Source organism: Ixodes scapularis, unplaced genomic scaffold, assembly GCF_016920785.2.
Source record: "Ixodes scapularis isolate PalLabHiFi unplaced genomic scaffold, ASM1692078v2 PGA_scaffold7__128_contigs__length_106722199, whole genome shotgun sequence".
Lineage (NCBI taxonomy): Eukaryota > Metazoa > Arthropoda > Arachnida > Ixodida > Ixodidae > Ixodes > Ixodes scapularis.
In genome coordinates this window covers 36009083-36024527 of record NW_024609882.1, presented here as the reverse complement: position 1 = coordinate 36024527, position 15445 = coordinate 36009083, and the positions used below count along the sequence as shown (strand labels likewise).

Genomic DNA, 15445 nt, shown 5'->3' with positions numbered 1-15445 from the left:
AAACATTGCAGTTTTTTGACCCGCATCTCTTGATGAACCATGAAACGATTTCTCAATGTCTTCACTCTTAGCTTTCCTCCTCAACTCAAAAGCGAAATGAGAACTCACATGGTCGCGACATATTTCACCGGATGCGATGACTCCAAGCTTCAAAGTGCGTTTTAAGCATGCACTGGAACTTGTCATTTGCAAGTGATGATAAGTGCCGTCACGGCACTCATTGGCCGCAAATGCAAATCCAAATATTCGTCGACGCATCTATTATTGACAAGCGCATACATCCAAGCAACGTAGTTTTCGTGTCCAATACACGAGCTGGGTTCAGCTGATGTGCTCGGGCACCACTCATGCATCGCAGTGAAAAGGCCAAGAGCTTTCGAGGGAAAGAAGCTAAGAAATAGTCCGCTTTTTTTTTAAATTTCGTACCGAAGAGCAGGCTTTTAGCTTTCTACCCTCGTGTACTAGTAGTTTTGTTTTTGGCCCACTAAACGATATGCAATTAGGAAAATCCCGATCTAAGATTATTCTCAGTAAAAGAGGAAGCACAGACTTGTTTGACTGCAGAGTCCGTTCTGTTTACCGTGTCAGGTCGATACATTTGCCAACGTTCGAAAAGTGCAACGTCTTTTTGTCTTTCCAACAGCAGGCTGCATTCTCTAGATGCAGACAAAACCACTTCTAGCCACACACTCGATCGAAGAGTTTCAGCAACAAACTCTAATCGACCGACTCTAACCGAACGAGCCTTGCAAGAAAAGTTGCCGACATAGTTCGCCGAAAGGTTCAGAAGTACGGCCTGCGTCGATCGGTGGTCTCACCTTGAGAACCGGAGAGCACCGACAGGCTACTCATACCGACTCAACTGCAGTTGTTGAAAATACAATTAACAACAACACACCGTGGCCAGCCTGAAGTGACTCCTTTTTTGCATTATGACTTGAACGGAAACTCACCTTCCTTCCCGGATCTCGATGGTCATGGCTCTCGAGACGACGTCGCGCGAGGCCAAGTCTTTGGCGACGGGAGCGTAGCGCTCCATGAATCGCTCTCCTTCGCTGTTGATCAGGAAACCGCCCTCGCCACGACATCCTGCACAGTAGACGGCAGCCAGTGACTTTTCAGAACGTTCCACGATGATTGGCAATGATTTGTGTAAGCTGTCGAGCTAAATTTGATATGAAGGGCAGTTTGAAAAGAAATTAACTAGATTGTTGTACAGGTAGAACAAGAAACACAAACTTGTGAGGCGCTACGAGTGCTGTGCCTTGTTCACCGATATATACACCCCCCCCATAATAAGCAACTTGTTTCTGTGATCGCACAAATGGGGTACATTGTTTGTGACCGAGATGCACAGAAAATGCCAAAGGTTGTATCGCCCACGTTCTGATTGCATAGCTTTGGAGCATCACCGTGCTTGAAACAACCCGAAACATGGAGAACTAACAACAATCAAAAGTCACAGACCTGTTTCTTGGCCACCGAGTAATCAACACTACGCTCTCTGAACAATCAGTGGGCCAACCAAAAAATCTGCAGCTTTGCGCCACAGTGCGCAATAGCTAGACGAGCGCAGACGTTCAAGCTCTGCTGTGACATGGTGAGTTTTGTATTCCCTCTCTCTGAAAGGTGTCCCAGCTCTGCGTGGCCTCCCCAAGTGCTCATGCTGAAATTCGAAGGAGAACTCGCGTGATGTGACGTGCCTCCTCCTTTAAAACGCTGCAAGGCAGGTGCTGACCCATGGCACGACCGGTAATGGTTGATGATTATGTATGGCTCTTTTCGTTCTATAGGGCAGTCCACCAGTGCTAGGCACCTAGCCTGTGGGGTTTTCTTATTGCCCTTGCTGCACCAGCAATAAACAATTGTCTAGCTATCTCTTGGTAGTTTTTAGATTTGCCGCGTAGAGCAAACTCAAAGCTGAGCACCTGTTCCAGAGCATCCTCAGGGACCCCTCGGCCTAAAGGTGCTCGGCTGACGGACGAAGGCGAGTTTTCTGCCTAGCGAAATGCTAATGCCATGAATGCAGTCGAGAAGTCCCCGTAACAGCTATCGCCACAAAATATTGCAAAATCATTGAAACCATACATATAAGCATGGCCCAACAAAAGAGACCCTCCCTTGCATTATAGCAACTGAGATAGGAGAAGACAGTTCTTCACCGTTAGAAGGGACGGCTAAGTTACAAACTTCTTTGTACGACGCAGCGACGACACACACATGGCACCGGCTGGATCACCCACCCTCGGTGATAAGACAGCCGGCACCGTAGATGCCCGTAGGATGGAACTGGATGAACTCCATGTCCTGGAGCGGGAGTCCTGCTCTGGTCACCATGGCGTTCCCGTCACCCGTGCACGTGTGGGCAGAAGTGCATGAGAAGAATGTGCGGCCATAGCCCCTGCAGACGACGTAAAGCACGCACTCAGAAACGTCTCGACGACGTACACGAAAGAGAGCTACATTAGGCGCAACGAACAGAGTCGGAGCTAAGGACGTGACAACAAACCACCAGAGTGCAGTTCTGTGAAACACTGTTGCGAGCATGCTCTCACTGGCTTTTGATGTTTGTCAAACTATGCTAAAAATATGATTGTTAAACGTGTGCTTCAAAAAAAAAAAAAAAAAAAGAAAAAGAGAAGACATGAAATAGCAGGGATAAAGCTAGGGTTTGCAACCGCAAGACGTGAACTTTGCAGTCCATCCCCTGGCAAGGCGCTTACTTTGGCAGAGTTTTCTTTCAGAGATGCTACGCACGACAACATTTCATGCAGCCGAGGCGCAAAATATGCACCAATTTTGTCTCCGTGACATCTCCGCAAAGGAACATGCGATGCACAATCTGTGCTGTCCACGACAGTGTGGAGAAGAAAAATTTTCTAGCAGGCTCCTCGTTCAATTCGACCGCTTCTCCCTAGCACTGAAAGTGCCTCCGGTAGTTCCGTTTGTCACCGGGAAAAGCTCTCCCGTAGCATGACAGGAAAGCTTCCGGACTTTCGGGTACAGGTTAAGAGTTTGGAAAAAGCTCCTCCCACCTCTTTTCGCAGAGCCAATGCCGGAGAGGAGGTCCTCTCCTCTCTGGCACTCGTTCTGTCTGCTCAAAAGGGAAAAGGTGGGAGAAGACTCCCTCCGGCACTCGTTCTGTCTGCTCAAAAGGAAAGAGGTGAGAGGAGACCCCCCTAAACTCCTGACTTGTCAACAACTATAGAGACGTCTAAGCACAATGGTTTAATGTCTGTGCGTTAAACCAAACAAACACATCATAAATAGCAAGACCTTAGTGTTAAATTTTCGTCATCAACCACCATAGGTTAATGGGGGTACAGATCGGAAACGAGTACTGAATCAGTGTTTGGCTGGGACTCGTGTTCCATTTCCGAGGAGACGAGTCGCAGTCAAATGCTGATGCAGCGCTCGTGTTCAATCTGTGTCTCACGCCGGCCTCCTTCGGGCGACACCGAAAATTCAGCAACATGGCCTTGCTATCTACAAGCTGTTGGTTGAGCCAAGCGGCCAAGAAGCACAACATGTGGCACACTGACCCTGTGGCGAGGACGGTGTTCTTGGCGCGGAAGCGGTGCAGGGTGCCGTCCTCCATGGAGAGTGCCAGGACGCCCCGGCACTCGCCGTTCTCCATCAGCAGGTCCATGGCAAAGTACTCCACAAAGAAGTTGCAGTTGAAGCTCAGTGACTGGTGGGCAGAGCGTCGAGGAAACCATTGAAAGCAGCGATTCCCCCGTCTGCTTCAAAGTTTTGTATCTTTTGGTGGTTACTTCACGTGACCAATTACATAATTGATCGTAGGCATTCGTCTGTTGTCTCTACGGTGCTGGCTATGTGAACTGGGATGGTATTCTATTGCCGGAGATCACGTTATCTCTTATTACTGAGGGAAGTTCAGCATTTGCATAATGGTACGTTAGCTGAAATTTTGTGTCCTTTTGCCGAGTACTGGATGGAATGCTTCACTTTCCCAGTGCCTACTGGCACAATTAAATCTCCCACTGCAGATCTCTTCTGGTAAGTACAGGAATACGCTAGTATACACTAAATTGACAACATCAAAAGGTGAGGCTGCCACGTCAGTCCAGGGGGAGAGGAGAGGGAGACACAGTGAGGGAAAAAGCGAGAGGAAAAAAAAGAAACTGGGTAAAAAAGGAAGCAAGACAGCGAAAGAAAGAGAAAGAGAGACAGCAAGACAGCAAAGAGCAAAGAAGAATGAGAGAGGGAGATAAAGACAGAAAGTCAGATGGAGAGATAGACAGAAAAAGAGAGGAAGAGACAGAGAAAGAAAGAGAGAGAGGAATCCCACCTGCCCGTAGAGCGTGTGGAGCAACGAGTGGCCTGTACGATCTGCCACGGCGCAGCAGCGGTGTGCCTGGCCACCCTTGCCGAAGTTGTACGACTGGCCGCCAAAGGCACGTTGGTAGATCTTGCCCTCCTGGGTGCGGCTGAACGGCATGCCGTAGTTCTCCAGCTGAGGCGGGCGACCACGGAACGGAGTCAGACACTCGTAAACGCCTGCTAGATTATGCGCCAAAAGAGAAATGAAAAAAGCAGCCCCACCTCCCGAACCGTGTTGGGTGCTTCCTTGGTCATGTAGTGGATGGCGTCCTGGTCTCCCAACCAGTCCGATCCCTTCACGGTGTCGTACCTGTTTCACGGAAACGGTTTCGATGCCGGTTGGCGTTTTCGTGCAAGCAGACGTCTCGTTACTTAGGGTGACTACCTTGTTCGAGAGTCTAAATGCTAGCTCACTGTTGTTAGAGAGGTTGCAAGACATAAAAGATGAGATAGATAGTGTTCGGTCATATATGGTGATCGAAAACAGTGTTTTTGAAGTGCGGACTAGCCTTTGACACTAGCCCATTATGAACCGTTTGCCTTTCTTTGCTCGTTAATGAGCTCGCTCATGCTTGTTGCAAGAGGTAAACAATAAGATGGCATTAGATAGTGTTGGGTCGCACTTGGTGGTCGAAAGCAATGTTTCAGAAGCGTGGACTAGCCTTTAATAATAGCCCATTATAAACTGCTCGCCTTTCTTTCTTCGTTAATGAGCTCGCTCATGCTCTCTTTTGGCTATTTAGGGTACGGTTCAGGCCTGATAAATTTCCAAATTTCAATGCACCTTGCATGCACCGTAGGCACGAGATTTCTCAGGCTATAATGGCTTTTTGAGAAAAAGAAAAAAGCTAGGAGATTTCATCTCGCAATTGCCGCAAACCCGATGGCTTAGTAGAGAAATGGAAGTGTTTCTTAGGAACATTTCTTTGCACCAGGCATCACCATGTTTTTACTTGTGCAAAAGAAAAGTGATTAAACATAATAGTTACGATGAAAAGAGTGACACTTCCAATAAGATCATAACTTGCAACTGGAAACAAACATCAGCTAGCAATAAATTTGGGTGATTAAATCTCTCCTGGAAGCACAGCAGGTCGCCATCAACCCAGCAGTTTTAAAAAGTCAACCAAACATACAAATCGGAGATATCAAATTAGCTTGGGAAATATGCATAGTATTTCCTTGCCAGCGCAAAAAAAAAGAGTAGCGGTGATGAAGTTAGTCTAATCAGCCTCCACAAAATAAATCGGTACACTACTTAGTGTTGTGCAAATTTCCGAATTTTCAAATAGCACTAGTTCTAAAAAATACACTATTCGATATCTTCATAGAGACAAACTGCGATATTCCTATTTTTCAAAGTATTGATCACAGAAGGTTGGCCCCGTTGAGTGCGCTTCTTACCACACACGGGTGCACTGCAAAGAAGCAACACACGCAGAAGCGAGTTCTGCGGGTGTTGCTTCTCTGTGGTGCACCGGTGCTCGGTAAGAAGTATGCTCCGCGGGGCTAACCCGCTGCCATCAGCATTTAGAAAAGTACAAACATTGAAGTCGTGTGCATAGGAAAAAAGGACACTTTCAAAGCAAAATTGTGCACGCACGCATCTGATGTATTTAGAAAGTAACAGAAACTTTGTGAATATTGACACCTGCTTTGCAGTCAAATTTTCAAAATTAAACTGGCTATTATGCAAGAGAATATGTTAGGCAGAGACGCCATGACAACCTAAGTTCATTATCTGATATTTTTTTTTTCTTTTCAAATTCGAGAATGAAGAAAGGATATTTTCATATAGCAAGATTTACAAATCACCACAATTAGGTACAGCTGGGAACCTCCATAGGTTCAATTTCATGTCAAATCTGTCGTTCCCTTGCCATCCCAATGTTAGGCAGTACACTTTCTGAGGCCACGGTCGATAAATATATTTAGGTTAAAATTAAGTTGGCTAAGAAATGAACGAGTGGAAGCTTGGAAATAACCTTCTTGAGTTCAGCCGGGTTTTCATTCAAAGGGGCCGTACAACGATGTTGAGTAGGAACGTTTCTCACTTATACCAACTTCTGGCACTAGTGGCACCCAAGAACACAGAAACACATTGCCACTGACCAAAAAGTTCTTCAACAAAGCAGAATTCCAAGGATAAAAGTGGAACTTTTCTGCTAGAGGCCACCGCTGATGACACACTGACGTCACGAGCTACGACGTCATCAGACAGGCTGCAAAAAGCGAAACCCGCGACGCGCGCAGCCAGACAAGCAACCCGGCTGCTTACCAATAAAGTACTTCGCAGCATTCACCACTTCTTGCCTGTATCTGCACACGGACACCCCATTTCTTTTAGCCTCTCCTTCGCAAAACTTGATGACAAAGCTGTGGGGACAATGCCAACAATGCGATCTTTAGGAGAGCGCCATCGAGCTTTCCAATCCCCGCTGTGACGATATTTAAATGCTGCTCATACAGTGGACACAAAAAGTGCGTAGGCATTCAATTGTGACTCGTGACAATCAATGCCTCGACATGCATTCGGGTAGTGGCTCGTGCTCAATCGCTGGGATGAGGAGAGTAGCTGAACCTTAACAATGCATGGAACTCGGCGCACGCCATGTGCTCTGCCAACCCCAATGCATGGCCATGTTAAAACATTGGCGGCACATAATCGGCTCCAGATCGTGCATCCGCTTTTTCTGGCCGCAAGTGGAGGGGTTAAACAATTTTCGTTTAACCCCTCGACAAGCGTAGAGAGATACAGCAAAGCGTGTTTCATAGGTTTTAAATGCAAAGGAACAATTCTAAGCTGTATTTATTGAAAGTAGAAAAATTGTTGCATCACCCCTTTAAGCATGGTGCAGCAGTAGCTAAAGGCTTGGAGAAACTATATTCAATTTCAAAATATTCGATCAAAACCACTAATATTTGCTTCGAATTTGCTTCAAACTTGAAATTTCCCATTTGCATGTGTCTACAATCAATCAATAATCAGTAGAACTCACATATGCCATCTCCAGTCATCAGGCTCCATGTTCCCCAAAGCAGCATTGATTCCTCCCTAATAGAAGTCAAGACAAGAATACCTAAGTCCCTCGGAATGAAAGAGAAAAGACTATGACCTATCTCCTAAAACCTCGCTTTCAAGACTGAAAGGCCCCGAAATATTTACTTTGTCGAGCCAGAGCTCACGGCAAGTTAATCACGATCATAATATGCCAAACAGGCGACGCTTTTCAATTGCAAGTGCTAAATTTTGTAAAAAAACAAACTTACTTAGTTTTTTTTTATTTAGATAATTGACAATCACATGTATACAGTGTATTGAGAATGGCCTAGAGTTGAGAAGACCTGCTACAATTGGGTCAAAAGACTTCATAAGCAGCAAGATAAGAATTGCCCCTCCAACCTATAGCTACTTGATCCATTGGACATCTCACTAAAACATTGCAGCAACATTACATTGCCATTTTCTCGTGAGGAAGAGTAGGATCGTCCAGTTAATTGCCACCAGCTATGGCTTCATGGTCCTTAAAGCTCACTTCAGAAATATCTGATCCAACCAACCAGCTCTCTTTCAGGAAATGCAATCAGCCCATAACGAGCAAGCTACTTACTTTCTGAGCTATCATTTTTTGCATCCCATATAGACCACCGCTGTGAAGTGGCTGTTTTTCAACATCCCACTAACCTGTATTTTTTGTATTCATTTATTTCAAGGAATATTATTAAACTAAATAACCTGCCTGCCTCAATCGCTAAATACCATAGACATCTGATTTAAAAACATTGCACAATACTTGTTTTCTCAGTCACATTTGTTGTATTTTTCCCGCATGTGTTATTTTTTGTACCAACTCTGAATATTTTTGTATATTCAGTGCGTTTCCACTCCTTTTTGTAATGCCCACTGGTTTTGAAATATCAGAATAAATAAATAAACAAATATGAAACGGTACAGTATGATGCATGTTGAGAACACCGAAGTACAAAACACAGCACGCATGATAAACAGTACCTGTGCTCATTTAAATTTTTCTGGGGCACTAACCAATATGCTACATAATCAACATTCATGTAAATTGTATGCAGTTTAAACTGTCGATTTTGCATTGTAATCGAGTTATTAGCTTCACCTTTCACTCAAAAGCATTGCAGCAAGAGCCCGCCTTGATAACTAGAAAAAAACAACTTGTTCATTTAGATTTTTTTTTGTTTAGTCTAGACAGGTTGGTATGTAACTAATTAAGTCAGTAACATGATCATGCAATCATTTTATTGACATATTTGCAAGGCACAAAATACCAATAATCTCAAAAGACAGAACAACGGAACAAACACGATTAGCCATTACAGTGCATCAGCTTGCATCGGTGTAATTGCTTGCAACGCCCACATACCCCACCGAAAATTGTGCGAGAGAGCTTTGCTCACCACAACCAAAAACCCGATGTGAAATAAAGTGAATGAAAAATGACGATGGGAAACAATTGCGCACCTGAGCGGCTACGGTATGAGAACGGGTGGGAAAGAGCTTGGTGATGCAAGCCGTCTTGAACCCGGCTTCGACGAGTCCCGAAGCCGCCCTCAATCCGGCTCCTCCGGCACCCACAACGACAGCGTCGAACGTGTGGTCCACCACCTCATAGCTGCCAGTGAACTGCAAGTGAAAGAAAAAGATGTCCGATCCAGGGCAAAATTGGATGTAGCAAAATAATTTGTTGGCCCAGTTGGTTAAACGTCACAAAAATAAAAAGCGATAAAGACAAGGACAAATGGAAGACTACACAGGACAAGCGCTTACTCTCAACTCAACGTCAGTCGGGAGTGTCCTGTGTAATTTTCCGCTTGTCCTTGTCTTTCACGCTTTCTATTTTCGTGGCAGAATTGGATGAACCAGAGGGCACCATTCTGAGCCAATTGCCCCCCGTATCTTTCAAGCTGCAAGAGTTCTAGTTGGGTGCATCTGTGCTCCCCCGACGCCATTTTGCGCCTTCATTTTGGTGACTAGAGCAGAGCGGGTGCAATTGGCGGTCGTCGTGATTCGGAAATGCGACTTCCTGAGCTTCAGACACAGTGACCGGCAGCTCGAGCAATACCGTCATGCTCCGTCGCGGTCCGTTTTAATGTTTCTGGAGGACGGAAATGTGTTTTCTGCGATTTCAGAAAGGTTCAGATAACTGGCAACGTCGACATAAAGCACCAGGATGGCTGAAGTGTCCTTTACACTAAAGCGTAGCTTATTCAGTGACTCTACTCCGAACATGACCGGTAATCATACTGAAGCCAATCGGCTTGTTTCGCTGTGATCGAGTAGCCAATCAGCTTCTTTTGCTGCGATCGAGTAGACAATTTGACTCCCTAGCAGTCACAGGATGTTCTAGCCAGTTAGGCCCACTCTGTTATTCCGCAGCCGCTTTGGAAGCCGGAGGGCCTTAACACAAAGCACTTAATTCAGAATTTATATCACAAAAAATTGAAAGACGTTTACAAATCTCTGTAATGTGAAATTAGAAAGCAGCTCTTGAGGAAGAGGAGGCAAGGGTTTGGAAGGGAGGGTATGCCCCTACCCTCCTCCTTTCCTCTCCCTCCTCCGTACCCTCCCCTCCTCTCAGTTTCCCCGCTAAATTTAGCTGGAAACTTAACGCCACGTGACCTCAACACCAATTCAGTTTCCCCACTATATTTTGCGGGGGAAATGATGTCACATAACCTCAACACCAATTCAGTTTACCCGCTAAATTTAGCAGGGAAAATGACGTCACATGGCTGTGTCACGTCACCCATGAATAGATTCAGTTTTTCCACTAGATTTAGCGGGAAAATTGATGTCACGTCACCTCAACTACAATCCAATTTACTGCTAAATTTAGCAGGGCGGTGACGGCAACGCTGCTACACCTGAAAATGGGCGCCTAAGAGCTGTGCTCTAAAAGACCGATGGGGGCTACAAGCTACAGTATGCCCGATAAATAGAAAGGAGGGAATTATTTAGATCATTAACCCCTGCTTACTCATTTCTTTCTTTTTTTTTTTTGAGAACATACAGCAAATTTTTATTTTAAACAGGCAATTTGCATTAAAGTAAGACAATACATTTCCTCAATTTCCAGGTGTGATATCCTGCTCTAAATGGGGACTTCTGGTCTGAGTACCACTGACGTGCGGACGCCGAAGTTGATTGAATGCTAGCAGGATTCACACAGTTTTCATCACCCCTGTCACTATCCATCAAAGCTTAATCTGACTCTGAAAAAATCGGAAAGGCTGAGTGAGGGATTTGTCGTCACATATGCCTGAGCATTAATCACTTTCAAAAAGAAGGTTTTGTGTCTCTTCCTCGACTAAAACAGACTTGCGCGCCAAAGCCATGTCGTTTTAGCAAGAATGCTCACAAGCGACCGATTTTTGTTTCTTGGTTAAGTTAAGCATTCTCTCTCTTTCAGAGAGTAGAACAAACGAGCAAACAAACCAAGGTAAATGGAGCAACAGAGGTGGTTTTGCCATCGGCAGGAGAGCGCGTTAAAACAAGTGCCAAAACCAAAACACGAGTGACACTCCTGGTCGTTCTACGCTCCGTAAGAGGTGGCAAAAGTGACACTTGTTATTAGTAGGCAAGGGGTTTTAGGGCAATTCTGGCCAAAAATGAAACCAAAATAAGTGACTGGTATTGCTTTAGAGGCCGAAATCTCTTGTCAAAGTGAAGCAGCATACTCCACTAAGACTGATTTCAAAGATGCAACCAGCTGCTCTGCAGCGGGCGGCAAGCGGGTTAGCTTTTAGTCAAGGAACAATGGCGCAGCACCCTTGCGACGTCACGTCGCGGTGGAGCTGTGGTTGATTGGTTGTACCTCATACTGCAGCACCCTTGTGCCGTCATGGCGCGGCCGTATGGCTGATGTGTTGCCATCCCTCTAGCAGATAGTTTCGGTATAGCTGTAGACACCCGAAACCGAACATTGAGCAGTCATACTTGTAAAACTACACACAATATTGAAGAAAAAAAAAATTATACCTTGCAATTCAGGAACACGGGTTTAGCCGAAAACAGTCGTAATACCAAATTAAAAAATATTGACCAAAATTGACCTTTAATTTTTTTTTTTTACTTTCATTTTTTACATAATCCAGTACGGGCGACGAAAAAACAATATAAAACATTTCCACCTGTGAAAAAAATGAAAAATATTGATGATGCAAAATGAGAACGGGTGACAGTCACGCTTAAAACGGTATTTCCTTCAGGCAGCGCAGCAAGAGCAAAACAATGTTTTCGCCCATACTGGTGGTTCGGCCACCCAAGATGACAATGGCCACATAGGAAAGGTGTATTCCTTATTTCAGAATTCTAACTGGATGTCTGGGAGAGAGGAGAACCGCATTTTACTAACTTCAAAAATAAAATATGGGTTGAGCGATGACGGTTTTTTCTCTTGTGATGATTGTGTCCACGATGACGTCCGAAGAAAGAGACGGCGGATCGTCAGATCAATGTGACGATATGCCATCATCAAATATATTTACAAGTAGAAAGATAAAGTTCAGAGTTAAATCCTACTCTCAAGACCAAAACAGCCTTTGCACCCCACGCTCGTCTTTATATCAGTTTTTCTCCACGTTCTTCTGCTATCTTGACAAGCCACCTCCTGAGCTATTCTTGCAGCCAATCCAAGAGCACTCCCCAAAAGCACTCCCTAAAAGAAAGCCCACTACCCCCCCCCCTCCCCCCCATCCCGAATGCATTTGCGACGAGTCCTTGAAAACAGCTCTAGGGTCCCCAACCCACCCATCATTCATCTCTCAAAGACAACAAATAATCCAAGGAAAACCGGACGCTATTCCCCTACGTGGAGGCGCATGGAGAGAAAGAGCACCCATTGAAATGACGTGGAAAAACCACCCCAAGACCTGTGTTGCCAGACCAGGTGATTAAGAATCCTCACAGATTGCCAGACACTCAGTCTTTGTTCAAATGTTGCGCTAGCAGCTGAAACCAGACGCTGAAGTTTCAGAACAAACAGATAACCGATTCAAAAGTTATCAGCAACTTTCATAAACATTTTCAATGAGAATATAGTGACCAACAAAGTCCTTGAACGCATGGAGGTACTAAATGGCATCTGCAACCAAAAACAGATCCAATTTTCTCACCAAAAGTTTTTTGAAAATTGCTTATAACTAGTTTCTTGAGTTTTCGGTAAACACCAATAAACCCCGAAAATTAATCCCCAAGCCAGTTTCATAAAAATTGAGGGAAAACCGAAAAACCCCGAAATGGAGCTTTCCGTCACAAAGAAAAATACTTTCAGCCTTTTTACTTTGCTGAAGAAGGAAAACCGGTGAAGCATGGTGGGAATGAAGTAATGGCCGGCCGCAAGTCGGCAAGCCAGAGTGGAAGGGCTGAAAAGGTTGCCGTCATCTATGAGCGACGGCGGCAACCAGAGTGTTGTGTCGACATTTCTGTGCGGACAAACACGATCCTGGGGAAACTAGCCCTTAACAGCTCCACAGCTTCCAGGGGGAAATGTGCAACTACAATGTTATTTTGTGTTTACCTCAAACACAGTCGTACGGAACAGTCCGCGAGGCTACTCCTTGCTTTGACAATCGGATTCCCTTATATCGTTTCCCCCTTTTATTTGTACCGGGACGTTTTCCAAGTTTCCTGGGCACGAGCGTGTCCTCTGGAGGTTGGGGAATTCCATGCCCTTGTCCCGTTTCTTAAACAAAAGTCCCGAGAAACAACTATTTCTTCTCCAACACCAAAAACACTCACACCAATAAACACCAATCTGTCAGAAAAAAAAAAAAAAAAAAAAAAAAAAAGAACCCTGAAAAAACAACACCCCCGAATTTAAAGAAAAATAAACCCCGGAAACACAGAACAGTGCTTATAATTCTTGAACCTGATAACATATCAAGTGCTGAAACTTTGGCGTCTGGTCCCAAGTGCTACTGCTACGTTTGGGCAGAGACTGAGCTTTTTGGTAGTGGACATGTTTATTTTTGCAGCGAGAAGAACATGGTTCTCTTTTCTCTTAATTAAATAACCAGCAGTGTGCAGCACCGTGCAAACCCGAGGAAGGAGAGCCCTCTATAAAACCTAAACGGGAACACAATCGGCAGCAGGGCACTCAACGGAAAGAGTTCGTGAAAGAGAGGGGTTACTCCTTTCCCTCCATACAAACTGCAGGTGTTATCCACTCGCACATGTGCCTTCGATAGCACTGCACACAATTGCTGCTCTATTAAATAAATAAAAGATCACAGCCGAACGCTCATTTCTAGCCGATAAGTAGCGCTAGAGGTTCTAACCAGATGCCAAAGTTTCAGCGCAAACCGATATGTCAATCAAAAGTTACAAGTGATTTTATGAAAATTTCATTGCGAAAATAGGGCCCATTTTTGCTCGTTTTCAGTTTTTGGCGCCCATAGAGCTCCATGTATTCGCGAACTCCGTCGGCCACCATTTTCCCATTGACATTATTACAAAATCACTTTTAACTTTTAAATAAAATATTGGCTCGCGCAAAAACTTTAGCATCTGGTTCGAACCTAACGCTAACCTTCGGGCAAAGAATGAGCGTTTGGTGATGCAAACCTTAATTTTGTGGTGAAAAAAACCTTGTAAATTTTTTTTCGGGACACCCTGTAGATATGAAGCTTTTAGCAGCAGATCTGAAGGACGTAGGGTTACCATCTCATCAATGAGGGAACTAGGGACGAGAAGGGAGACACAAGGAGGTTTATAAACGATGATGATGGTAACAGGCACTGACCGGCACCAGTGAGACCCTGATTTCCAGCTTACATGCTAAAGTGGCTAAAGCTTCTTGCAGCCAATGCTAGCCACTGCAGCATTGCTTCGTGCGTTTTGTGCTTCGCAGCGTGACGCACATTGTTGGGCGTGCATTGAATCGCATAAAATTTTTAACTGGACGGTCTGGACCAAATTTGGATCTAATTAGATCTTAACTAATCAAATTAGATGATCTAATTAAATATGGCTGTCCCGACAGGGAAGATGCGGGACACTTAATGTAAAGCCGAGACAGTCCCGCAAAATCCGGGACGGTTGGTAACCTTAGAAGGATGGCACTCAATAAAATGTAAATATACATATATAAAAAAAAAAAAAAGAGAAATTTGCATCATACCTTTTGGTTGTTATTGTGGCTTTTGTGAAACTTCCTGTGGCTGCTGGCTGTTCTACCGACGTGGTTCAGCTAAAAAATCAAGAAAAGAAAAAAAAAAAACGTTAATTCGCCGGAGTCGGCGGTAGAAATCGTCGCGAGCGGGATGAAACGTTTCAGCAAAGTGCCAGCTCCACTCAAAATTCACTGAGCGAAGCTTAAAATATGTAAAAATAAATGAATAGATGATCTAATTAAATTTGCCGCTCTTCCTCGTTATGCAAAGATGGTTGCACAAAAAGTATACTCTTCTCGAATTTAGCAAGCGTTTCCAACTAGCAAGAACTCGACATGTGTTGACCTCGAATCATAACCTTGCCTTGCGGCGCGAACTAGCGCTAACCTGTGGTCATATTCCCTATTAATAAGCCCAGTTAAAATAACATAGCGACTTTAATTTGAAACGAGGTCGAAAGGCGGCCTCTTGCGCACTATCGGGGTATTGAGGTCTGTTACTATTTAGGTTAGTTAACTAACATACAAAACAGAACCGCACATGAGCAACTCAGCGAAGTGCATCGGCCCACAATATTAATTGTACGGCTTTTTCTTTCCCCTTTAGACACTTATAATTTGCTGTGCGTATTGCGCGATCCTATCGAGATTCAGCTGAATTCGAATTACGTCGTTAAAGTTGGCTTCCGTTCAATACTCGGGCGTGTGACAAAGTTCCATACAATCACTACTTTCATTCACAAAGTCGAGCCTCCACTACTACTTGAAAAGCAATATATTTCTATGAATTGTACTCGATAGTGCTCTACGACTTAAATGTGTTAAGAAGCATAAGCAAATTGAGATTTCAAAATAAACTCACGCAGGAATTTCGCAAAGCCGGGAGCATGAACCATTGCGATGCCCTACACAAGGTCGCCATCTTCCAAAGAAATCCTTTCCGTCCAATCAGAGCTGGA

At 44.6% G+C, this 15445-nt stretch overlaps 1 protein-coding gene across 1 annotated transcript in view; it reads right to left on the bottom strand.

Moving 5' to 3' along the window:
- The window catches only part of LOC8025155 (succinate dehydrogenase [ubiquinone] flavoprotein subunit, mitochondrial), a 26979-nt gene extending 11534 nt beyond the window's left edge, over nucleotides 1–15445 (bottom strand). The window contains exons 1-9 of the mRNA XM_029968425.4: nucleotides 15349–15445; nucleotides 14496–14564; nucleotides 8837–8998; nucleotides 7344–7399; nucleotides 4567–4654; nucleotides 4313–4477; nucleotides 3543–3691; nucleotides 2244–2401; nucleotides 954–1089 (exon numbers count right to left, since the gene is read on the bottom strand). Of these exons, the coding sequence (XP_029824285.2) occupies nucleotides 954–1089; nucleotides 2244–2401; nucleotides 3543–3691; nucleotides 4313–4477; nucleotides 4567–4654; nucleotides 7344–7399; nucleotides 8837–8998; nucleotides 14496–14564; nucleotides 15349–15408 (1043 nt within the window). The 5' untranslated portion in view covers nucleotides 15409–15445. The remainder of the gene's footprint in view (nucleotides 1–953; nucleotides 1090–2243; nucleotides 2402–3542; nucleotides 3692–4312; nucleotides 4478–4566; nucleotides 4655–7343; nucleotides 7400–8836; nucleotides 8999–14495; nucleotides 14565–15348) is intronic.